Source organism: Myotis daubentonii, chromosome X (genome assembly GCF_963259705.1).
Source record: "Myotis daubentonii chromosome X, mMyoDau2.1, whole genome shotgun sequence".
Lineage (NCBI taxonomy): Eukaryota > Metazoa > Chordata > Mammalia > Chiroptera > Vespertilionidae > Myotis > Myotis daubentonii.
The window spans coordinates 87,044,705-87,071,928 of record NC_081861.1 but is presented as its reverse complement, the minus strand read 5'-3'; the positions used below and the strand labels follow the sequence as shown (position 1 = coordinate 87,071,928).

At 41.7% G+C, this 27,224-nt stretch overlaps 1 protein-coding gene and 1 pseudogene across 6 annotated transcripts in view; one reads left to right on the top strand and one right to left on the bottom strand.

The window, feature by feature from the left end:
* The window catches only part of PHKA1 (phosphorylase kinase regulatory subunit alpha 1), a 296,474-nt gene that overhangs the window by 184,544 nt on the left and 84,706 nt on the right, over window positions 1-27,224 (bottom strand). For all 6 annotated transcript variants that reach the window (XM_059679280.1, XM_059679283.1, XM_059679284.1 and 3 more), the window contains 2 exons: window positions 17,554-17,636; window positions 13,707-13,787 (listed from right to left, as the gene is read on the bottom strand). In XM_059679280.1, coding sequence (XP_059535263.1) covers window positions 13,707-13,787; window positions 17,554-17,636 — 164 coding nt within the window. The remainder of the gene's footprint in view (window positions 1-13,706; window positions 13,788-17,553; window positions 17,637-27,224) is intronic.
* On the top strand, window positions 538-10,230 carry LOC132224609 (large ribosomal subunit protein eL15-like; annotated as a pseudogene).

Sequence of the window (27,224 nt, the reverse complement as noted above, 5' to 3'; positions counted from 1 at the left end):
GACTGCACCAAAAGCTATTAGGAACAACAAGTAAATGATGTTGTAGGATAAAAAAATCAATGTACAAAAATCTGTTGAATTCCTTTATATGAACAATGAAGAGAATGAAGAAAACCCATTTACAATTGCAACAAAAAAATAAAATATCTAAGAATAAACTGAACTAAGGAAGTGAAGACTACATGACATTGTTAAAAGAAATTGAAGACAAAGAAATGGTAAGGTATTCCATGTTCATGGATTGGAAGAATTAACATTGCTAAGATGGCTATAATATCTAAAGCAATATACAGATTTAATGCAATCCTTACCTCAATCCCAATGTCATTTTTCATACAAATAGAACAACAATAACAATAAAAAAAAACACCACAGTTTATATGGGACCACAAAAGATCCCAAATAGCCAACACAATCCTGAGAAAAAAAAGAATCAAGGCAAAGGCATCACACTTCCTGACTTCAGTAATCAAAACAGTATGGCATTGGAGAAAGGCTCTTCCTTTCAGTCTGGCCACACCCATCAGGTAAGGCAAGATGGGCACTTACAAATACATCCAGGAGCTATGGAGAAAGATGCAGTCTTATGTAATGTGCTTCCTTCTCAGGGTGTGCTGTTGGCACTGCCACCAGCTCTCTGAGTTCCACAGGGCCCCCCACCCAACCCAGACCAATATAGCATACAGGTTGGGATACAAGGCCAAACAAAGTTATGTTATATATCAGATTTCTGTAAACTGTGGTGGCCACAAACACCCTGTTCCTAAGAGTTCAGCCTACAGCAAGCCATCATGGTGTTAACCAGCTAAAGTTTACTTGACGTCTTCAGTCTGATGCTGAGAGTGAGCTGGACACTGCTGTGGGGCTCTGAGCATCCTGAATTCTTACTGGGATGGTGAAGATTCAACATACGAATTCTTTGAGGTTACCCTCATGGATCAATTCTATAAAGGAGACGGAAGATGGCGGCGATATAGGCAAACGCATCCCAGGTCGTGTCCGGGAGCAAATGGAATGAGCAGCTGAAACTAGTAACACCCACACCGAATTGGCGAAATTGCTCAGCTGGTGAGACGGTTTGCAGCCGGGAAGAGCAGAACTCCCCTGGAAAGGTAAAAAAACCAGGGATTTGGGCAGGAAAGTTTGCCAGACCTCTGAGCCCAGAGGGTCGGAGGGAGACCGCATGGCAGACAGCTGCGTCCCTTGGGACAGGCACAGCCCCTGACGGGGGAAAGGAGAACCGCGGGATTCCTGGCGCCGCCAGGGAAATTGAGAGCTGGGTTCTGTGATCATGGAGGACTGAGCCTAAAAGGGGCAGCCTGAAGAGCTGACCTGACCATGCAGTCCCGGTAAGAGAAGAAGCTTACAGAAACCAAGCCTTCCCCATTTCCGTGGAAGGCGTTTGTTTGTTTGTTTTCACTGAATCCTGTTCATGGGACATTTCGGATACAGACACTCACCTGTGCTGAAGAGAGGGAGAGTGTGCGGAGGAGTGGAATCTGGGGAGAGACTGGGGAGAGAGGGGGAGCCGGGAGAGGTGGCAGCGAATTGAGTGCTGAGAAACCCCTGAGCGCAGGACTGGGGCAGCCATTCTCTCCAGAGAGTGAGACTCCTCCCCCCAGCCCCCAGGCAAGGAGCACAGCCACACCCAGATTCCACCCTGTACGAGATCAAGGATTAAGATAACCTGATCAGTCCCTGGGAGTTAACAGGGTCTGGCCTATAGAGGGATTTTCAATCCCAGCAACAACATAGCGCCGGTAACTAACTATTACGCAGTCAGCTCTGGGCAGTGAACTTCCACTGGAAAGAGAGGCCCTATAGCCTCAGAGGCCAACCCCAGAACACTGCCACCCAGAGGCTGACTCACAAACTGACTCTTTGCTAAACACAAAATAAGGCAGTCTGGGAAATAAATGCGGCCTGCTTTACAATAAGGACTGTGGTTTACAATACACAGAGGAACAGTATATCGCAGGGAAACTCAACACTCTCCTGAATACCTGGCAGGTCTAAGGCGAGCCACACTGAAGAATAGAAGAACCAAAGGACCTTCACTACTGCAATTTTTTTTTTCTTTTTTCACCTTTTAACTGAGAAACCAATTTTTTTTCTTTTTTTTTTCTTCTTTTTCCATCAACTGATTTTACCCTTTTAATTACTACCTTCTTATTTTTAACCAGTATTATTACTGCTACCATTTTACCATTTTTTAAAGTGCCATTTTATTTTCTCTTTATTTTATTTTGGGATTAGTGTTCTCCATTCTATTTTCATCGTTATATTATTGGTTGTTTCTAGTTTGCATTCATCTCCAGGGAACTGTTGCTGGAATTTTTTGGGATTAATGGCTGTCCTAAAGGAGTATTCTCCTCATATAAAAAGTCTCTTCCCCTCTTCCACTTCATTCTCTCTTTTCGCTCTATTTTTTTTTTCTTTTCTTTTCTTTTCTCGCTTTTATTTTCCCCCCTCCTTTTTCCCAATTTTATTTTTGCACTCCTTTTTTTGGTCCCTACTTTTCTTTTCTTTTTTATCTTTTATCTTTTTCTCTTCCTTCTTCCTTATCCCCTAATTCTCTTAATTCAGGTGGTCACCTTTATCTGGGGTTATTAATATCGTGAATATATTTGTGTATAGTGCCTGGTACGTGGTGCCTTGTTGTGTTGTATTTTGTGCCTTTAAATCAACGCAGCAGATCCAAGCAACAGCAACCTCCTGAGCACCAAATCCTCTGCTGAAGAACAGCAGCTGTACGTGAAACCTCGCCCCACCAGCCAGAAGAGCCACCACAGCTGTGAACAACACCCACCAGGGGAGCTGCTGCCAACTGAAGAGCAGCTGCTACCGCAACCGCCCGAAGAGCAACCACAGACCAAGGAGTCACTGCCACCAAGGGAGCAACCACTGAACGGCTCAACGTCTAGATATGTCAGTGAGATCAAACATGGGTAGACAAAGAAACCCCCAAAGGAAAGAGAAGGAGGACTCTCCAGAAAAGCAGCTAAGTAATACAGAGGCATGCAACATGACAGAAAAAGAATTCAGAATAAGGGTCCTAGAGTGCATAAAACGGATGGAGGAAAAAATCGACAACCTCTGCAAGAAGCAAGAAGAAACAGATGAAAAAATCGACAACCTCTGCAAGAAGCAAGAAGAAACAGATGAAAAAATCGATAACATATGGAAGACGCTAGAAGAAACAAATGAAAAAATCAACAACTTAAGTAAGACCCAAGAAGAAATGAAGAGTGATATAGCTGCAATGAAAAACTCCATTGAAAGTATCAACAGTAAACTAGGAGAAGCGGAGGACCAAATTAGTGAATTAGAAGACAAGGAAGCAAAACACACCCAAAATGTACTGCAATGGGAGAAAAAAATTAAAAGACAGGAGGAGAGCCTAAGGGAGCTTTGGGACAACATGAAACGAAACAACATACGAATAATAGGAGTACCATAACAACAGAAGGATGAACAAGGATTAGAAAACCTATTAGAAGAAATAATAGTGGGAAACCAAGATGGCGGCATACGTTAACGCCGGAGTTTGCTGCTTTGAACAACTACTTCAAAAGTGAAACCAAAAAACGGAAGGGACATCACCCAGAACCACAGGAACGCTGGCTGAGTGGAAGTCCTACAACTAGGAGGAAAGAGAAACGCACACGGACACTCAGAGGAGGCGCAGTGCTGAAGTCAAATTCTGAGGTGCGGAGTGCGCGGAGCGGGCTGGCGGCGGAGGGCGCGGTTGTTGTTTTCAATCGGGAGGGAGTCGCAGACTCTGAGCACCAGATCCGGGCGAGTCTTTAGGGACCCAGACTCAAACAGGAGAAGCGGGACTGTCTGGCTTCAGTCAGAGCGAGTGCAGCTTTCTCTCCCAGCTTTGCAGCGGGTTCTGGGACTCAGAGAGGCAGAGCCCCTGGGGACAGGACTGAGAGCCGCCATAACTGCTCTCTCCGGCCCACCCTGTTGATCCTGTGAGACCCGCCCCGCCCAAGCCCTGCACAGAGGCATTTGCCAGATAGCCTCAGGCAAAGGCTAGATTAGCACCTCCCTAGAGGACAGAAGTTCTCTCACTGCTGACACAGCTGATTCTCATAGCCACTTGGCCTGGAGGTCAAACCCTCCCTGGAATTAGCTACAACAATCAAGATTTAACTATAAGACTGCGAACAAAGACGACTAGGGGGTGCACCAAGGAAGCATAACAAAATGCGGAGACAAAGAAACAGGACAAAATTGTCAAAGGAAGATATAGAGTTCAGAACCACACTTTTAAGGTCTCTCAAGAACTGTTTAGAAGCTGCCGATAAACTTAATGAGATCTACACGAAAACTAATAAGACCCTCGATCTTATATTGGGGAACCAACTAGAAATTAAGCATACACGGACTGAAATAACGAATATTATACAGACGCCCGACAGCAGACCAGAGGAGCGCAAGAATCAAGTCAATGATTTGAAATGCGAGGAAGCAAAAAACATCCAACCGGAAAAGCAAAATGAAAAAAGAATCCAAAAATGCGAGGACAGTGTAAGGAGCCTCTGGGACAGCTTCAAGCGTACCAACATCAGAATTATAGGGGTGCCAGAAGATGAGAGAGAGCAAGATATTGAAAACCTATTTGAAGAAATAATGACAGAAAACTTCCCCCACCTGGTGAAAGAAATGGACTTACAGGTCCAAGAAGCGCGGAGAACCCCAAACAAAAGGAATCCAAAGAGGACCACACCAAGACACATCATAATTAAAATGCCAAGAGCAAAAGATAAAGAAAGAATCTTAAAAACAGCAAGAGAAAGAAACTCAGTTACCTACAAGGGAATACCCATACGACTGTCAGCTGATTTCTCAACAGAAACTATGCAGGCCAGAAGGGAGTGGCAAGAAATATTCAAAGTGATGAATACCAAGAACCTACAACCAAGATTACTTTATCCAGCAAAGCTATCATTCAGAATTGAAGGTCAGATAAAGAGCTTCACAGATAAGGAAAAGCTAAAGGAGTTCATCACCACCAAACCAGGATTATATGAAATGCTGAAAGGTATCCTTTAAGAAGAGGAAGAGGAAGAAAAAGGTAAAGATACAAATTATGAACAATAAATATGCATCTGTCAACAAGTGAATCTAAGAATCAAGTGAATAAATAATCTGATGAACAGAATGAACTGTTGATTATAATAGAATCAGGGACATAGAAAGGGAATGGACTGACTATTCTTGGGGGGGAAAGGGGTGTGGGAGATGTGGGAAGAGACTGGACAAAAATCGTGCACCTATGGATGAGGACAGTGGGTGGGGAGTGAGGGCGGAGGGTGGGGCGGGAACTGGGAGGAGGGGAGTTATGGGGGGGGAAAAAAGAGGAACAAATGTAATAATCTGAACAATAAAGATTTAATTTAAAAAAAAAAAAATAAATAATATCAGAAAACTTCCCTGAGGTGGGGAAGAAAAAAGTCACACAAGCCCAGAGAGTCCCAAACAAGGTGAACCCGAAAAGACCCACACCAAGACACATCATAATTACCATGGCAAATGTTCAGGACAAAGAGAGAATCTTACAGGCTGCAAGAGAGAGACGGAAAGTTACATACAAGGGATCTCCCATTAGATTGTCAAATGATTTCTCAACAGAAACACATCAGGCCAGAAAAGAATGGACTGAAATTTACAAAGTGATGCAAAGCAAAGGACTGAATCCAAGAATACTCTATCCAGCAAGGCTATCATTCAAACTTGAAGGGGAAATAAGAAGCTTCACAGACAAAAAAAGGCTAAGGGAGTTTATCACCACCAAGCCAGCAATGCAAAGAATGCTAAAGGGACTGGTATAAAAAGAAGAAATAAAAAGCTCAGAAATAAAGAGCTCAGAAAGAAAACAGCCACACACACACAAAAAAGAAATGGCTACAAACAAGTACCTTTCAATAAGAACTTTAAACGTAAATGGACTAAATGCTCCAACCAAAATATATCGAGTGGCTGAATGGATAAAAAAACATGAACCATACATCTGCTGTCTACAAGAAACCCACCTCATTTGAAGGGACTCACACAGACTGAAAGTGACGGGATGGAAAAATATCTTTCAGGCAAATGGAAAGGAAAAGAAAGCTGGGGTAGCAATACTTATATCGGACAAAATAGACCTCAAAGTGCAGGCCATAACAAGAGGTAACAAAGCCCACTTCATAATACTAAAGGGTTCAATACAACAAGAAGATATAACCCTCATAAACATATATGCACCCAATGCAGGAGCACCCAAATTCATAAAAAAACTCCTGGAAGATATCAAAGGAGAGATCGACAACAATACAATCATAGTAGGAGACTTTAAAACACCACTGACAGCACTGGATAAGCCCTCTAAACAAACAATCAGCAAAGATACAGCAATCCTAAATGACTCACTAGATCAGATGGACTTAATAGACATCTTCAGAACACTTCACCCCAAAGCCAGGGAATACACATTCTACTCAAATGCTCATAAGACATATTAAAAAATAGACCATATAGTGGGTCACAAGCAAAGTATCCCCAAATTCAAGAAGATTGAAATCATAAAAAGCGTCTTCGCAGACCCAATTGGCATAATATTAGAAATAAACTACAATAAAAACAACCCAAAATACTCAAACACCTGGAAGCTGAATAGCATGCTATTAAATATTGATTGGGTTACCAATGAGATCAAAGAAGAAATTAAAAACATCCTGGAAACTAATGACAATGAAAACACAACAATCCAAAACCTATGGGATGCAATGAAAGCAGTCCTGATAGGGAAGTTTATAGCTCTACAGGCCTATCTCAAAAAAAAAAGAAAAAATGGTAGTAAATCATCTAACTCTACAACTCAAAGAATTTGAAAGAGAGCAACAAGAAAACCCAAGAGTGAGCAGAAGGAAGGAGATAATAAAGCTTAGAGCAGAAATAAATGACATAGAGACCAAAAAAACAATACAGAAAATCAATGAAACCAAGAGCTGGTTCTTTGAAAGGATAAACAAGATTGACAAACCTCTAGCCCGACTCACCAAGAAGTAGAGAGAGAGGACCCAAATAAACAAAATCAGAAACGATAGAGGCGAAATAACAACAGACCCCACAGAAATACAAATGATTGTTAAAAAATACTATGGAAAGCTCTACTCCAACAAACTAGACAACCTGGAGGAAATGGACAAATTCCTAGAAAAATACAACATTCCAAAACTCAATCAGGAAGAATCTAAAAATCTCAACAGGCCAATAACCATGGAAGAAATTGAAACAGTCCTCAAAAGCTTCCTCCTCAGACTACTACAAAAAATTCAAGAGGAAGGAACACTTCCAAGCTCATTCTATGAAGCCACCATCACACTAATACCAAAACCTGGTAAAGACAACACAATGAAAGAGAATTACAGGCCTATATCCCGCATGAACATAGATGCCAAAATCCTCAACAAAATCTTAGCAAATCGGATCCAGCCGTACATCAGAAAGATCATACACCATGACCAAGTAGGATTTATCCCAGGGATGCAAGGATGGTACAATATCCGCAAATCAATAAACGTGATACATCACATAAACAAATTGAAAGAAAAAAACCACATGGTCTTATCAATTGATGCAGAAAAAGCATTTGACAAAATTCAACACCCATTTTTGATAAAAACTCTCAGCAAGGTGGGAGTAGAAGGACCATACCTCAACATAATAAAAGCCATATATGACAGGCCCACAGCCAACATCATACTCAACGGACAAAAACTAACCCCATTTCCCCTAAGAACAGGAACAAGACAGGGATGCCCCCTCTCACCACTCCTGTTCAACATAGTACTGGAAGTGTTAGCCATTGCAATTCGGCAAGAAGAAGAAATAAAAGGCATCCAAATTGGAAAAGAGGAAGTAAAACTGTCCTTATTTGCAGATGACATGATATTATACATACAAAACCCTAGAGATTCCATCAAAAAGCTACTAGACTTAATACATGAATTTGGCAATGTAGCAGGATACAAAATTAACCCCAAGAAATCTGAGGCATTTCTATACACCAATAATGAACTTTCAGAAAGAGAGATTATAAAAACAATCCCATTTACCATTGCACCTAAAAAATTAAGCTACCTAGGAATAAACTTAACTAAAGAGGTAAAAGACCTCTACTCAGAAAACTACAGGACGTTGAAAAAAGATATAGAGGAAGACATAAACAGATGGAAGAACATACCGTGTTCATGGATTGGTAGAATCAACATCATTAAAATGTCCATACTACCCAAAGCAATCTATAAATTCAACGCACTTCCCATTAAAATACCAACAGCATACTTCAGATATCTAGAACGAACTTTCCAAAAATTCATCTGGAATAAAAAAAGACCCCAAATAGCTGCAGCAATCCTGAAAAAGAACAAAGTAGGTGGGATCTCAATACCAGATATCAAGTTGTATTACAAAGCCACTGTTCTCAAAACTGCCTGGTACTGGCACAAGAATAGGCATATAGATCAATGGAATAGAATAGAGACCCCAGAAATCGGCCCGAACCAATATGCTCAATTAATATTTGACAAAGGAGGCAAGAACATACAATGGAGCCAAGATAGTCTCTTCAATAAATGGTGTTGGGAAAATTGGACAGATATATGCAAGAAAATGAAACTAGACCACCAACTTACACCATACACAAAAATAAACTCAAAATGGATAAATGTACGACAGGAAACCATAAAAATTCTAGAAGAATCCAAAGGCAACAAAATCTCAGACATATGCCGAAGCAATTTCTTCACTGATACAGCTCCTAGGGCACTTGAAACTAAAGAAAAAATGAACAAATGGGACTACATCAAAATAAAAAGCTTCTGCACAGCAAAAGAAACCATCAACAAAACAACGAGAAAACCCACTGTGTGGGAAAACATATTGCCAATGACATAACTGATAAGGGCCTAATCTCCAAAATTTATAGGGAACTCATACAACTTAACAAAAGAAAGATAAACAATCCAATCAAAAAATGGGCAAAGGACCTAAATAGACACCTTTTTAAAGAGGACATCCAGAAAGCCAAGAGACATATGAAAACATGCTCAAAGTCACTAATCATCCGAGAGATGCAAATCAAAACAGCAATGAGGTACCATCTCACACCTGTCAGACTGGCTATCATCAACAAATCAACAAACGACAAGTGCTGGAGAGGATGTGGAGAAAAAGGAACACTTGTGCACTGCTGGTGGGAATGCAGACTGGTGCAGCCACTATGGAAGACAGTATGGAGTTTCCTTAAAAAACTGAAAATGGAACTCCCATTTGACCCTGTGATCCCACTTCTAGTAATATATCCCAAGAAACCAGAAACACCAATCAGAAAGGATATATGCACCCCTATGTTCATAGCAGCACAATTCACCATAGCTAAGATCTGGAAACAGCCTAAGTGCCCATCAGTAGATGAATGGATTAGAAAACTGTGGTACATCTACACGATGGAATACTATGCTGCTCTAAAAAGGAAGGAACTCTTACCATTTGCAACGTCATGGATGGAACTGGAGAGCATTATGCTAAGTGAAATAAGCCAGTCAATAAAGGAAAAATACCACATGATCTCACTCATTCATGGACAATAGAGACCATTATAAACTTTTGAACAATAATAGATACAGAGGCAGAGCTGCCTCAAACAGATTGTCAAACTGCAGCGGGAAGGCCGGGGAGAGTTGGGGGGCAGGAGGTAGGGGGGTAAGAGATCAACTAAAGGACTTGTATGCAAGCATATAAGCATAACCAGTGGACATAAGACACCGGGGAATAGGGGAGGCTAGGGGACTGTCTAGGGCGGGGGGATAAAATGGACACATATGTAATACCCTTTGTAATACTTTAAGCAATAAAAAAATAAAAAAATAAAAATAAATAAAATAAATAAATAAATAAATAAAAAACCAAGATAATGTGAGAGAATCATCAGCCCCTGGATCTAATAAAAATTTCCCTTCATCTTTAAAAAAAAAAAAAAAAAAGAAGAAGCTATCAGAAGGAATCCTGACACCCAAAACCATCCACAAGCACAGGGAGATGAGAGGGCTGACATTCGCAGGCTCCAAAAGCCATGGCCTTGGAAAGGGCCACGAGTTCCACCACACTATTGGTGATTCTCTCTGTGCAGCTTGGAGAAATCACAATACTTCCAGCTCTACCTTTACTGTAATATAAGTAATGTTTGTCAAATTCTTACCTAATAAACAATTTGGGGCAGTCATTTCTGCTTAAAAGTGTTCTTTAATTTGTTAAAACTAGTTGCCTGCATATTGTTTCGTGAATACATTATGAAATTATGAAAGTTAAAGTGCAATAACGTTTGAAGACTAAAAGTGATGGAGTATCTCGTTTGTCGTAAGATAAACACTTTTGTCTTTGCTTTATCTTATTAGAGGGTTTAGTGGAGTCTTTAGTATTTAAAATGCTGTTTGGTATAATAGGCATAAAGTAAATTCTTTGAAAGAGGAGTGCAGAACTAGCCATGTAGATTTGTTGGTACATGTGATAAAACCTACAGCTTTATTGGGATAATGCAATGTTCTGCTGGTTCACCCTCGAGAGGCTGTTTTTTGGAGTTTGGCAAGGACAAACATTTTTAAATTGAAATTTGCTTGGAAATGTGAAAGATATCCTAATCTCGTGGCCCTATGCAGAAAAATGAAAGTTAACTTGGGGGTTCACATTTTTAGATAAACCCAATATAACTGTTGCTTCTGAAAAGAGAAAAGTGTAGAAGAATGCCACCATTTTTTAGAATTGAACAATCCTGTTGCAAGACGGTTCTCTTAAAATTAAACAGGCTGGTTTACCTACACAAAATTGACTTGGTCTCCACCATACCATTGACCTTCACATAAAAGGTAGAGGTTCCTGGTTCAATCACATGACTTGCGGGATCTGTGGAATACTGAATTTCATCCAAAGAAATGGTGATAATTATACTGGTATATATTTAAACTGATGAAAATTCGACATAGGGTAAATGAGAAGGGAATTACGTTTAGGTGTGTTGTGATAATTAGTAACCATTATGAACTCTCTAGCCACCTTAGAGGGGGGGAATATGATTGGCTTTATTTAAAAGTATTTCATTGCTTAGTCCAATCAGTCATACATTATTCTCATAAGGCTACTGAGGAAAGTCATGTAGCTGGTATAAACACAAGTTCATAGTTTCCAGTCTAACCTTATGCATTGTCTAGTTATTTTTCTAATGCCCACTCAAAGTAGTCTCTTTTGTTTTATTTTTATTAAATATATTTTTATGGATTTCAGAGAGGAAGGGAGAGGGAGACAGAAATATCAGTGATGAGAGAGAATCATTAATCGGCTGTGTCTTGCACCCACACACTGGGTATTGAGCCCGCAACCCAGGCATGTGCCCTGACTGGAATCAAACTGTGACCTCTTAGTTCACAGGTCAATGCTCAACCACTAAGCCACACCGACTGGGCTGTTTTCTGTTTTCTTTTAAACAGAAAATAAGAACGCAAACTCCTTTTCTCATTTCAAGGTTACTACCAGTGTATGCAGTAATTACATAAAAAAAAGAAACATTCAGTAGAACATTGTCTTGCCTAGTTGACAACATTAGTTGAATGCTGGTGGTTTTATCCCTTTGACATTACACAGTTTTCTAATTATATGTTAACTAGAGGCCCAGTGCACAAAATTCATGCATGCGGGGGTGTCCCTCAGCCCAGCCTGCACCCTCTCCAATCTGGGACCCCTTGAGGGATGTCCAACTGCCCGTTTAGGCCTGATCCCAGGCAGTCGGACATCCCTCTCACAATCCAGGACTGCTGGCTCCCAACTGCTCGCCTCCCTGCCTGCCTGATTGCCCCTAACCACTCTGCCTGCCAGCCTGATCACCCCCTAACCACTACCCTGCCAACCTGACTGACACCTAACTGCTCCCCTGCTGGCCTGATTGCCCCTAACTGCCCTCCCCTGCCAGCCTTGTCACTCCTAACTGCCCTCCCCTGCAGATCTGGTCGCCCCCAACTGCCCTCCCCTGCAGGCCTGGTCACCCCCAACTGCCCTCCCCTGCTGGCCATCTTGTGGTAGCCATCTTGTGTCCACATGGGGGAGGCCATCTTTGACCACATGGGGGAGGCTATCTTGTGTGTTGGAGTGATGGTCAATTTGCATATTACTTCTTTATTATATAGGATGCCACATGACAAAATGCCCTGATCCCTAATGCCCAAGGTTCAATTTAATGTATATACCCCAAAACCCATGCATTTGTGGTCTTTCTTATGGTGCTTGAAGTAAAACAGTCTATCCTCTGAAAGTCTATCTATGTTGTTCTTTAGGCATTTTATCTTTTCTCAAATTGTTGAAGGATGCTGGTTTGTTTCATCGTTTTAGTTTTTGAGTTCAATGTATGTCCTAACCTGATAGTGATGGGGAATATAAGACATTTTTGGGGGGCAAGCAATCTGAATCTGTGCCAGTAACCTAATGTACATTCTTGATAGCCTATAATTAAGTCACTGCCCCTTTCTTAACAATCTGGTCTAGCAATACCTATTTACCTAAATACTCCCATTTTACAGAGGCCATAAAACATGAATCATACACAGCCCCCGGAGTGGGTTATCAGCGTTGGTGCCAGGCCAGGCCTTTGGGTGTGGTCTCCCGTCCCCCATCCGGGCTTTTTGCAAAGCCCACAAATGGTTCGGAAGCCTGATCCATATTTGAGGGACAAAGAAACCAAAGGGTGTAAAGGAAAAGCTTCCTCCATATTCACTCACTCAGGGATTTGGAGAACTGACCTCCTGAGTCACTGTACTAGTACATTTGAAACATCTGAAAATAAATGGGTTTATCCTAGACCTCTGAGTACTCCCTGTGTATTTTTCGGTCTCCTGGTAAATTCTGTAACAACAGAGGCAATGTATTATTGTGTAGCCAGGGTTTTCTGGAGAAGTTGAATTTTAAGAATTGTATTTCAGATCTTATATAAAATTTGTTCCTAAATAAAAAAATTAAAAAAATACAGTATGGTATTAGCAGAAAAACAGACACAGACCAATGGAAGAGAATTGAAAGACCAGAAATAAAGCCACAAATGTATGACAATTTTCAGAGGGAAGGTGGGGGATGGGGCAGGAAGAGATTAACCAAAGAACTTATATGCATAACCCATGGACACAGACAACAGTGCAGTGAAGGCCTAGGAGGCGTTAGGAGTGGGGAGGAGATGGTCAGTGGGGGAAAATTGGGGATATTTATAATACTTTCAACAATAAATATTTTAAAAAACAAAACAACAATAAAGAGAAATGGTTCCATGATATCAAGCTTTGTCAAATGGTGTACAGAAGGACCAAAGACCTCCTTATTTTTGTTTTTGGAATGGTAGAGATAATGAGTTTAGTTTAAGATATGTTCTCTTAGGTCCTTGTAGGGTATGTAAGCAGAGATATGCTACAAAACTAGTTTGTATATATAAATCTGGAGCTTATGAAAGATGTCCTCACCTACATGTTCATAGTTCTATAGTAGAATCTGAATTTTACCTGTGGTTTAAAAGAACAATTAATTTGACGATGGTCCATATTCATGTTAAGCCTTTATCTAGTGCAAAGTTGTAACAGACTTACTTACCCCATACCTGGGACAAACAAAGCAAGGAAAATTACCTTTGCCATTCCAACTGAACTGGCATTCAGTTCTGAGATGCCTTGGTTGGTCTTGTCTCCACGTTCCCATATACCAAAGTCCTGCCATAAAATAACCAACATAACATTAGCAAGTCATCACTACTAAATACTCACTAGATCAGTGATGGCGAACCTTTTGAGCTCGGCGTGTCAGCATTTTGAAAAACCCTAACTTAACTCTGGTGCCGTGTCACATATAGAAATTTTTTGATATTTGCAACCATCGTAAAACAAAGACTTATATTTTCGATATTTATTTTATATATTTAAATGTCATTTAACAAAGAAAAATCAACCAAAAAAAATGAGTTCTCAGGTCATAGGTTCGCCATCACTGCACTAGATGCCCAACCCTTGAATAAAAGGCATGCATAGTAGCTAATTTGACATATTTATGTGTACCCACAATGCTTATTAAGGATATGCCAATGAGGTGGGTTGCCCCATAGGTATTTTCCCAGTAACTTTAAATATTTGTGGGGCTTCCAAGAAGTTGGCGGATTCCTGAAGAGTTGATTAGTACTAAGAACTACAGTTCAGTTCATCTGGAGAGGTATTTCTCAAAATTTTCCATCAAAGCAGATACCCAAGGGGTCTACAAAATGGAGCCTAAACCACACCCTGGTACTTTATTTTAAATATCCATTCTAATTTTACTCTATATTGGCATTGAAAATGTACTATGCACTAACCTACGCACTTTACACTATTATCTTCCTTAATCATTACATTTTATAGATGACAAAACTGAGCTGCAAAGAGAGGTTAAGTGACTCACCCAAGGACATACAGCTAATAAGTGACAGAGCTAGGATTACAGTTCAAGTACTCTCACTCCAAAGCCTACATTCTTAACCATTACTCTATACGGCCCCCTGATAATCTAAAGATAACAGTTAAAATTAATTTTAATAAACTTTATTTTGAAATAACTTTAGACTTCCAGAGAAGTTACAAAAATAGTACAGTGAGTTCCATATACCTTTACCTCAGCTTTCCTTAATGTTAACACCTGACATGACCATAGCACAACTGTCAAAACTAAGAAATTAATGTCAGAACAACACTAGTTTACTTCTTCACTGCACCCTAAATTGGGGATTCTCATTGCTGTTAAATTGGTTCCAAGGTCATCAGCTGACAGCATTCATTAGTGTGAGTCCTGCCAGCAACAATTATTAGTGGTGTTTCAGTGGTGATTTTCTAGTTCCTTCATTACCTCTGCAATTTGTCACTAAGGAAGAGCTATCATTTCTCCCCCATTTCTATATTCAGTTGTTTATTTATATCAGTAGGAAATTATGAATATTTAGGTTCTTCTCTAGGTTGTAATAAAATGATATTATTTTGTTGCTCGAATTGTTCCAACTTTGGCCTTAGGGTGTTCTTCCAGGTTTGACATGCCCCATTCTTTTTGAACACTTCCTCACTTCTGTCACTACATGATGCTCCAGTCTCATCTTGTATTTTTCATATACCAGCCCAGGAACTGACCACCTCCATACGGAATCCTGTTTTCTTTTACTAGAGAATGATAGTTACAATCCAAGACTTGAACAATGGTGCTCATTGTCACTATGGTGTCATTGCTTCTAGGCCCTCTCACTAAACAGAACTTGAACATACCCATGTGCATACATACATGTACATACAAACACACATACACACAATATACTTTACACACCTGTATTTATTTCCATATGTATCTTAAATTACTTTACATGTCAGATCTCTGAGTTAAAGCTTTAGGAAGGTAAGCCATATTTATCCCATGGCTAGTCTGACCTGCCCCCAAACTCAGCTGTACCCTTGTTTGTGCAGCAAAGATTAGACTCTCAGAAGGCACAAATATTAATTCTACTGCTGCAATCCTTAGCTGTAGTGGAGAGGCCAAAGAACCCTAATTTGTACCCAGGCCTATGATATTGGAAGGCAAAGTAATCAGTTAACAAATAATGTCTGTTTGCATCAAATATTGATAGGGGCAGAAATAGAATGTTGGGGAACCAGCTAGAATTGTAAGAAATATTAATCATGCTCTGTTAAATGTGATTGTTTTGTTCTGATTAAAGAAGGCTGCTGGCAGCTGAACTTGGGTCCTGGGAAGTCACCTGGAAATGCAGCCCATCCTCCTCATTTGGAGCTGCCTATTATCATGGAAAAATTAACAACTTTGCTGAAGAACCAGAATTGTCAGCCCTTTGAAGACTTCCAGCCCTTGTATATCACTAAGCCCTTTGAAGATCCCCAGCTCTCTGCTTACCTGTTAACTGCCCATTTGGCATACCCTTTGGCTACTTCCCAATGTAATCTTTTGTCCTTTTACCGAATATAAGCAGCTGGCTTATGGTGGGGTGCAGAGCAGATTTTTGTTGATGACCGCTGCTCTCCCCATACTGTTGGCAGTATTGGAATTGTGGATGAAAGGGGCCACATGCTAACCTGACAAGCTCAGAGAAGGCCTGCATGGCAGTCTTGCAAACTCAGAGACCTAAAGTAACCACAAAGGATGGTCTGAAATCAAACTTTAACTAAAAGCAGTTATGGTGGGCAGTTACATCCTAGGCTGATATCTTCACTGACAAGGTCAACCTTTACCTTAACTGAGCCTATCTGTCTTTTTGCATCTATAATAACATACACTTGAAATGTCTGGGTAACTTGTAACTTCCCTTTTTCTGGACTCCTTGGGACACAACCTAATGTGCTGGGCACCAGGACACATACCACAAACTCCTTCATTATTATCATGTTAATTGTTCCTGCACCCACCTAAGTATGTGTCTATCATTTTACTTTATATCCAATCCCAGGGGCTCCCCCCTTTCACGCCCTCCCAACCACTTTGCTTTCTCTTCCCTCTCTAGGCTATCACTAATGGATTTCACGTAACCCACCTATTTCCCTTCCTTTGATTGCAATGTATAAATAAAGATGTAACCTGCCATTCTCCAGAGCATTATCTCAAGTCATTGAGGTTCTGCTTCCTGGCATATGTCGACAGTTTGGCTCAAATAAACTCAGAAAAATTCTTTATAGGTTTCGATGGTTATTTTTATGTTAACAGAATAAACGCTCATATATGATTCAATCCTGCCTCTGCTTAATTGACTCAAGTAGTAACATGCAGCACATGGACCCATTGATTGTCCAGTTATAGCATGTCTATGTTACACTTATCCTTCTGGAAAATATAGAGTGACAGGTTCCAGATTTACCCTCCCACCTAAAACAACTAAAAACAACTAAAAAACTAAATAATTAAGTTAAAAAACTGGATTATCTATGACACATCCATTTTCAATACAGTGAACATCATGTAATGAAGAACAGTGATCCCTGAGAGAAGAGATGTTAAATATTTTATGATTTAATATAAATTTATCTCATATAGTAGTTATAAGAAAAAACAACTATTTTGTACTGTAAGTACTGAGTCAATGTCTACAGATACTATTATACACATAGAAATTTTATTTCTAAGTAGCTAACTGGCCCATAATACTCCCTAGCCATCTTGCTCCTGCTTAAAACCAGAAGTCATTAAAATAAGGCTACAATTTATCCCCAGACTCCCAAATACATACCATCAGATATTCAGTTTGAAAGAAATGAAAACATAGCATCTTGACTCTCTTGCCTCTGTAACTCCCTTGGGGAGAAGGTAAACAGAAGATGACAGAGCTTAGAAAGAGACTGAAGATAATTTCTGCCAGAAGCCTTATAGATTGGTTCACTATGAGGTGCAACTATAAGAGAAAGAATCGGTTGTCCAGAATTTTAAAATCACCATATGTTTAAAATGCATTACCAAATGAGTACTTACTGCAGTTTTATATGCAGCTTCAATGTAAAACACAAGGTTCTGGATGAAATTGACTTCATCTAGGCTGTGGATGATATGAAGTCCTGAGGAAAAAGAGAATAAAGATATAGAGCTGGTCAATGTGATACTGTTATAATTAATGCAGTGATTAATTAACAGGAAAGGAGCAAAGGGAAGGCTGGATAATATGGACATGCCATTTGTGCAAGGAAGCTATCGCTTAACACTCTCCAGGTCTGTTCCCCACAAATCCTGGGGGAAGGGACTGGACAAAGAAAGAATAGAGGTATGCCCAGTAAAGTCTAAATGATGTAGAGAGGGTGCTTGATTGTCAGTCATACCTGGGAACAGGGCATCGGCCAGAATAGGTGTGTAGGCATGGCCACTGAAAGCAAGGGAAGATTTTTTATTTAACCTCCTAAACAAAGGGGATTCCTCTTGCTCTTTCTCCTGAGAAGGCTAAAAAGGGCTAATTCATATGTAACCCTGATATTTTGGGGGCTAGCATTTGGAATCCATGCCAGCAAGCTAACCTATAATTAAGTCATTACCTCCTTCCCAGAAATTGGTCTTACAGAACCTGTTACAGAGGCCATAAAACTGTGAACAGTTCACTGCCCCTGGAGGGAGGGTTATTAATGCTGGTGCCTGGCCAAATCATCAGATATGGCCTGGAGACCACCAACACTTGGGGGCCTTCTTGAAAGGCCCACAAAAAGGACCAGAAGCAAAAATCCATATTTGTGGGACAAAAGACCACAGGGAGATATAAAAAGAAGCCCCCTGCATGTTTCAGTACTCAGATTTGGAAAGCTATTCCCTGAGTCTGCTGGCGTAATTAAACAGTGTCCCTCCATTTCTTTAAAGCGTCACTTGGTTTTCTTTGGTCTTCTGCAACACTCCCTTGTTAATAGCAACTTGACTCCTGGCTTGTAGGACTCTTAGGCTCTGCACTTGTCCACATGGCCCATAGCCATGTGGTTCCTAGACACAATGGACTAATGAATGGACTTTAGCCTGATATTACACTGGACTCAACTCCATTATGGAACAGAAACTCTGGACACTGGCTTTGCTTTTCGCTCTGCTGGAGCCCCAGATGCACCATTTCAAGGACTGGTTTCAGGGAAATGGTACTTTGGAAATGGAGGGATATAACTCCACGCAAATAAAAATCACTCATTCTCCCATGCAAGTCTTAGAAAATTCTTTTTCTCATGATGTTACAAGAACCTGAGCCCCAGTACCTAATGGGGAAAGGGATCCCCTACTTCCACCAGTGGACACCCTACTTCCACCAATAACAAATAACTATAGGCTTTACAGGCAGCCATAATGACTAAATGACCCTACTATTCCCAAGTAATCCTACTCTTCTTAGGTACTTTGATTCTTAAAAAATATCACAGATCAGTCATAGGCTAGTCTTCAACTAAGTGAGATACCAGCATATTTTAACATGGAAGAATTTTAACTGTTATTTGTAGGTATTAATAGGAAGTCTCAGACTCCTGATTCTATAGGTAACTAATTTATAATGTGCTTAAATGTACAAATCTAGGCACCTGGAAAAACATAAATCATAAAAGAATTGGAAAGAACCTAAATACTGAGCAAGAAGTAGATAAACATTATGATTCTAAGGAAAACTTAAAACTATATTTTTTGGAATAATAATGAGAATTGATCTAAATGTAAGCTATACAAAGATAGTATATCCTATATAATAAAAGCCTAATATGCAAATTGACTGAAAGGCAGAATGACTGGTTGGTGGAGGGCAGGGGAAGTGAGCAGCCGATGCCAGGCCAGGCAAGGCGGGTGCCAGTGGGCAGAGGGAGGGGATGGCAACCAGGTGGCAGCGACGACTGGGGGTGGGGGAGGGGCGATGGGGGGGGCGGGGCCAGTTGCCTCCCACAGAGGAAGCCAGACTAAGCCATCAGTTGGACATCCCCCAAAAGCTAACGAACTGTGAGAGGGCACAGGCTGGGCTAAGGGACCCCTCCCCCCGAGTGCATGAATTTTTGTGCACTGGGCCTCTAGTATAAATATAAAATCTTCCCACACTTTCAGTGGCCATGTCTACACACCTATTCTGGCAGATGTCCTGTTCCCAGGTATGACTGATAGACAAGCACCCTCTCTACCCAATGGAGGGTTTTGCATGAATTATCTACTTAATTTTTACAACATCCCTAAGAGGTGGGTACTTCTGAGGCTTCGAGATGTTATTTGCCTAAGGTCATGTAACCAATAAATAGGACTCCATTGATTATCAACTTCTGCATCACTTTAGAGACAAAGATCCTACCAAAATGCCATACTGCTTTCCAATATGTACAGTACAATCCATTTTTGTTTAAAAAGTAACACTTCTCTCTCTTCCCCATCTCTTATTTTTAATGAGAGAAATACCAACAGGGATACAGTGAAAGTCTTCCACTTGAATCACATCACTTCCACTCTGCCAAATCTCCTCTCTGGAGGAAATAAGTCTAATCAGTTTCCTCTGTATCCTTCAGAGATATACTATGCACATATAAAAATTACACAAAAAATAGAACTAGATTATGCTGCACCTTGCTATTTTCATATATCACTTGGAGACAGTTTTAAATATATCTGCCTCACTTTTAAATAGCCACACAGCTTTCCATAGAATAGATACTCATATAACTAGTTCATTATTGAAAGACATTGAAGTTCTAATCTTTTATAATCACAATCAGTGCTGCAATGTATATCTGTGTATTTATATATCTTTGTGCACATGTACCAGTATATCAAGGTAAATTCTTAGAATTAGAATTGCTGAGTCACAGATTTATACATAATTTTTCTAAAATGTTATTATGAAATTTTTCAACGAACAAAAGAAATTAGAATTTTACAGTGCATACATGTATACACATGACCTGGACTCAACCATTAACATTTCACTATAGTTTTTCTTTTTTTAAAAAATTGTAGTAAGAGAGAAGAGAAGAAGAGGAAGAGAAGGAGGGATGAAGGGAGGGAGGGAGGAAGAACAAAAAGTCAACAAACCCAATGGAAGAAGATATTTGCAAGTGTGCCCCAACTGGGGATCAAACCAGTAACTTGGTATGTGCCCTGACTGGGAATCGAACCTGCCACCTTTTGGTGTAGGGGAAGAAGCTCAAATGAACTGAGCCACACTGGGCAGGGCTTACTATATTTTCTCAACACATATCTATCCTTCCATCAATCCATCTTATTTTTGATACATTTCAAAGTAAGTTGCAAATATCAGTATACTTCTCCATAAACACTTCACCATATGTGTATTAAATATTGATAATTATCACCAAGTTATTATGTAAAGTTTCACAGTTTATATACCAAACAGCACTACCTGCCTGTTCCCTACACCCCATCAACACTTGATTTAATAATTTTTTTAATCTTTGCCTCTCTAATGGATGAGAAATAGAATCTTTGTGTTTAATTTGAAGTTCTTTTACTATGAACTAGAGGCCTAGTGCACAAAAATCTTTCCACTCGGGAGGGTCCCTCAGCCCAGCCTGTGCCCCTCTCACAGTCTGGGATCCCTTGGGGGATGACCACCTGCTGGATTATGCCTGCTCCCCTGGGGATTGGGCCTAAGTTGGCAGTCAGACATCGCTCTGGCATCCTGCGAGCCTTCAGGGGATGTCTACTTGCTAGCAGGGAGCAGGCCTAAGCTGCAGTCAGACATTCTTAGCACTGCTGAGGAGGCGGGAGAGGCTCCCACCACCACCACTGTACTGGCAGCCATCAGCCTGGCTTGTGGCTGAGCAGAGCTCCCCCTGTGGGAGCGCACTGAAAACCAGGGGGCAGCTACTGCATTGAGAGTCTGCCCCCTGGTGGTCAGTGTGTGTCATAGTGACCAGTCATTCCCAGGGGTTCTGATGTTAGGGTCAATTTGCATATTACCCTTTTATTATATAGGACAGAGGCCTGGTGCATGGGTGGGGACCGGCTGGTTTGCCCTGAAGGGTGTCCTGGATCAGGGTGGGGGTCCCGCTAGGGTGCCTGGCCAGCCAGGGTGAGGGCTGAGGGCCATTTTCAGGCTGGACACACCGTTCAGGGAGGGGGGTCCTGCTGGGGTGCCTGGCCAGCCTGGGTGAGTGGCTGATGGCTGTTTACAGGTTGGTCACAGCCCCTTCAGGGTAAGGGTCCCCACTGGGGTGCCTGGCTAGCCTGGGTGAGGGGCTGATGGCTGTTTACAGGATGGGCAAGCCCTCCAGTGGGGACCCTCACCCCATGAGGGTATGGCCAGCCTGGGTGAGGGGCTGATGGCTGTTTTCAGGCTGGCCAAAGCCCCTTCAGGGTGGGGGTCCCCGCTGGGGTGCCTTGCCAGCCTGGGTGAGGGGCTGATGGCTGTTTGCTGGATGGCCATAGCCCCTTCAGGGTGGGGGTCCCCACTGGGGTGCCTGGCCAGCCTGGGTGAGGGGCTGATGGGTCTTTGCAGGCTGGCCAACCCCCCCAGCGGGGACCCTCACCCCATGAGGGTGTGGCCAGCCTGGGTGAGGGGATGATGGCTGTTTGCAGGCTGGCCACGGCCTCCAGCCACCCAAGCTCCCAGTGGAGGCTGGCTGGAAGCAGGTATCTGGGATTTTTTTTATCTTCTACAATTGAAACTTTGTAGCCTTGAGCAGAGGCCACAGCCAGGCAGGGCAGGCGGGAAGCTTGGCTTCCTCCATCGGCAGGGCAACCAAGCCTCCTGCTTGCTCCAGTTCCGTGGCTGCCGGCTGCCATCTTTGTGGGTTAATTTGCATATAGTCACTCTGATTGGCTGGTGGGCGTGGCTTGGGGCATGGCGGAGGTGCAGTCAATTTGCATGTCTCTTTTATTATATTAGATAAGGTTTGAGTCTTTTTATATGCTTCTAAGCCATCTATATGTCCCTTTGCTCATGGTATTGTCTAAAAGGCCTTCTCCACATCTTAGAATCCTAACTGTTCTTTCAAAGCCCAGCTCAAATTCTATCTCCTCTATGATGCTGTCATTGATTACCCTCTTCTGTGCTTCATTTAATTTTAATTTCCCTGCTCTAATAAACTTGTTTTTTAGTTTGTAATATAGATAAATCTGCACCTCAATTAAAAGGAAACAACCATGTCTCATTTATATTTGCAGGTCATAAATATCTTTCAAATAGTCCCTGAAAGAATCTCATAGCATTTTGAATGGAATTAAATAATATGGAATACCACGAGTTTAATAATTATTTATTGAATATCTGAAACAGCCAAGATGGCTGTCAATGGGACAGCAGGCTGCAAGATAGTGTGTGAGTGAGAGAACAAAAGGAGAGTGTGTGGACGTGCAGGGAGTGTCTGTATTTGTGAGTGAGGGACAGCTACATTCCATAGGACTGTTGGGGACTGGCAGACTAGGCTCCCCTGGCCGGGAAGCCTCTACTGCTGCTGAAATCTCTCCTGGAGAGGCCGGCTCTGCCACAGAGACTGCGTCATCTTGAAGGGGAGACCGACTGTGATCAGAAGCCCAGCATTACCTTCAACTGGGGAGACCTCGGATATCTGCTGGGATCCTACAACCACAATGCCCAGGGACCAGCTGCCTTAGCTGTGAACCCACAACATGGGGACTCCAGCCTCCCCAACTGCGGGCGCATAAGAAGTCTGTCCAGGGGGAGACAAAGCGACACCGAATATGCAGACGGGCCCGGTGCCTTCTCACAGAGCAGATACAAGGAACAGTTGAATCAAACAACACCCACCTGGAATTGGTGAATTAAACACAGCTGGTGAGGCAATCCATGGATGAAAAAGTCAGATATCACCTAGAGAAAAGTGAGATCTGGGATCCAGGGTGGAGGGAGAAACACTTACAGCAGGGACTAGAGTCTCAGAGGAAGACTGCACCCCACAAAATCCGCAGTCATTGGGGTCAGTGTAGCCCTTGAATGTGGAAGGGGTCCACAGGGCGGCTGGCAGAAGGGGACTCTAGATATTAGTCCACAGATGGGCTGGGCCCAGAAAGGCAGCCTGAAGTACTATACTGGCTGCGCAGTGCCAGGGAAAAAGACATGAGTCTGCGTGCTTCCTGTCTCTTTTTAATTTTTTACCTCCTTACTTTTGCTTGTTAAGTCCAGCATATAGGATCTTCCAATTAAAAACACTCATCGACACTGCAGGAGAAAGTTGTTTCTGTGGAAACTGGGGAAGAGTGGGGAGAGACAAGCAGGAAACAAACTCTGAGACAGTCCATCCCAACCCAGAATCCAGTGCGGCAGGGAAAAAACAATCTAAACACTGGGTATGGGGGCCTTTTAATTCCAGATATTAATACAGAAACACTGCCACCCAGGGGTTGTGTCAGAAATTGACTCTTGTGTAAATTCAACTGAAAGCAAGGAGAAACAAAGTGAGCAGAGAGATCTGTCTGATTGAAAACAGGATGGTGGCTTATGACACAGAGGAGCAGTGGATCTCAGGGAACTCAAATACTGTGCCGACCACCTGACATGAAACAGATTTGCCAAGCAGAACAGTAGAAGAAGTGAATGACCTTCACTAGTTAATTTTTTATTTTTTATCTTTTACTTAAGAAACTAATTTTTTTCTTTTCTCACTTGATTTTACTTTTTTATCATTACATTTCTATTTTTGATTATTATTACTACTGTTATTTTACCTTTTTAAAAGTTTTATTTTATTTTTTCTTTATTTAATTTTGGGATTAGTGATATACATTCTATTTTTATTTTTCTTTTAGCATTATTTTACTCTATCTCAATTTTTCCTTTATGCTGACACTCTCTTCCACACTGTTCCCCATTTACATACTGTTTCTCTTACCCTGTTCCTGCTTTGGTTTTTCTCTATCCTTTCTTTTTACTCCATTAAAAATTATCTTACTCATATATCTAATTTCCTCTCCTCTACTCCAAGTCCATGCACACTTATCTCTTCTCTTTCTTCATTATACAATTTTTTCTTTCTTTTTTTCTTTTCCTTTCTTCCTTGTTGTTGTTGTTTGTTTTTTTTGTTAGTTTGTGTTTCTTCTTCTTTTTTTGCTTCTGTTTTTCCTCTCCTCACTTGTTCTCTTCTACTAATAGCTTAATTAATTCCAATCACCAACTCAGGCCTATGTACACTCTATTCTCGTTTTATAATAGTAGATGAATGCATACATAGATAGGTTAAGGAAAGGGGAAATTTTATATACATATACATAAATTTTCTTTTATATATATTTTTAATATATATATATATATCTTTTTCCTTTTTTGTATTTTGTTCTTTATATTTCTTCTTATACACTCATTCTCTTTCTGCCTCCTCTATATTGAATTGTGGCCATTTCCCCATCCATTTAATTCCTTAACCTTACCTTCTGGAAATAAGCTCTGCCTCCTCAGATTCATCGGGGTGCTTGTTGTTTGGGTGTTTGTTGTTCGCATTTTTTGGATTAGTTGTTGTTTATTGGAGTTTTCGCCCCATATACATGTAATTTTTCCCCCCACTTTTTTCTTCTCTTTCTTTTCTCTCTTACATTTTTTCCTTTCCTTAATATCATTTTTACACTCTTTTCTATATCCTAATTCAATTTTCTCTAGTGGTCACCTTTATTTGGGGTTATTAGTATCGTAAATAAATTTGTGTATGGTGCCCTGTGCGTTGTGTCTTGTTGTGTTGTATTTTGTGCCTTTAAGTAAATGCAGGAGAGAGAGAGCTACATAACCAGACATCCTGAGAGGAGCGATCATGAGAGACAAAGAAATAGCCCACATATGAAAGAAAAGGAGGAATCACACAAAAAAAAAAGAAGAAGAAGAAGAAGTAAATGAAATGGAGGCAAGAAATATGTAGGAACAATGGTTATAAGGTCACTGAAAAGGATGGAGGACAAATTCAACAGTGTGTGTAAGAACCAAGAGGAAATAAAGAAGAACCAAAAAGAAATGAAAAATGACATCGCTGTAACAAAGAACTCAATAGAAAGCATCAACATTATACTAGAAGAAGTGAAGGACCAAATCAGTGAGCTAGAAGACAAGGTAGGAAAAAATACACAAGCAGAGCAGCATCTAGAAAAAAAACTTAAAAAACAGGAGGTGAGCCCAATGGAACTTTGGGACAACATGAAATGAAACAACATCCACATATTGGGAGTGCCAGAAGGAGAGGAAAGTGAGCAAGGACTAGAAAACCTGTTTGAAGGAATAATGACAGAAAACTTCCCTGATATTGGGAAGAAAAAACTCACACAAGTCCAAGAAGCTCACAGAGTCCCAAACCAGGTGAAACCCAAAAGACTGGCACCAAGACAAATTATAATTAAATAGGCAAACACCAACAACAAAGTAAGAATATTAAAGGCTGCCAGAGAGAGACAGAGAGTTACCTACAAGGGCTCTCCCTTCAGACTATCGATTGATTTCTCAACAGAAACACATCAGGCAAGAAGGAAATGGAATGAAATATACAAAGTCATGCAAAGGAAGGGTCTGAATCCAAGAATACTGTAGCCAACAAGGCTATCAATCATAGTTGAGGGTGAAATAAGGAGTATCACAGACGAAAAAGGACTAAGGGAGTTTCTTAATACCAAACCAGCAATGCAAAAAAATGCTAAAGGGTCTGCTGTAAAAAGAAGAAATAAGAAGGAAAACAGGCATAAAGAATAAAAATGGGACAGGCTACCAAAATGGCGACCAGCAGGAAGGTAGGGAGGGAGAGAGTGTGAGAGCGCAAGGAAGTGAAAGAGGAGTGTGTGAACGCATGTGGGTGTGTGTGTATGAGCTAGGGACAGTTAGATTCTGCAGGTCTTCTAAGGGGCTGCTAAACCGGGCAGTCTTAGGCGGTGGAGTCCCGCTCCCTGTGCGGACACTCCTGGGCGGCAAGCACAGGAACGGCGACCACGCCATCTTGGGAAACAGAGCTGCTTGAGAATATGATCCTGGCCTCAGCACCACCCAGTCTGATCTCAGACGGATACCAGGACCCTGCAGCCACTGTGGACAGAGACCTGTGACCACAGCTACAGACCTGTGGACACCAAAAGTTCAGAAATTCCCACAGCAGATCCGTGAGTAACAGAGCCCATCCCCCCTTCCCACAGGCTTGCAGGCAGCGCCAGAGTAACTAACTGATAGACTCACCCCTTGCCAGGGCCTCAGCGCTCTAGGACCTTTAGCCTAGAATTGCGCGAGCACCTTGGAACTGATCCCGCGTAAGGCCGGGTTCAGGAGTCCTGGGCTGGGAGCAAGGGCGTGAACCCCAGGAACTGATCCTACACGCACTGGGGGCTTCTGAGCCCGGGCTAGGAGCAAACGCGAACCCCAGGAACTGAGCCTACGCGCACTGCCGGCTTCGGAGCGCTGGGCTGGGAGCAATCGCGTGAACACAGGGAATTTGTCCTGCTTATCACAGGCCCAGGGCCCCCGATTCTCTGGGCAGGAGGCAGCACCAAGCACCAGTGACTGGACTGTGTTTCTTTTCACCTGCGCCTGAGATCCTGATTTCCTGTGCATTCATACTAAGAGCCAGTGACTCCAATTCCTGGGGCAAGGGCACACAGGGACCCTGATTCTCTAGGCAAGGTCGCGCGAAGCAACAGAGACTCTGATACTGGATTCTGGGAAACTCTGACTCCTGGCGCACGCTAGGGGGCTCTGGTTTTCAACACGCTTCAGGGGGGTC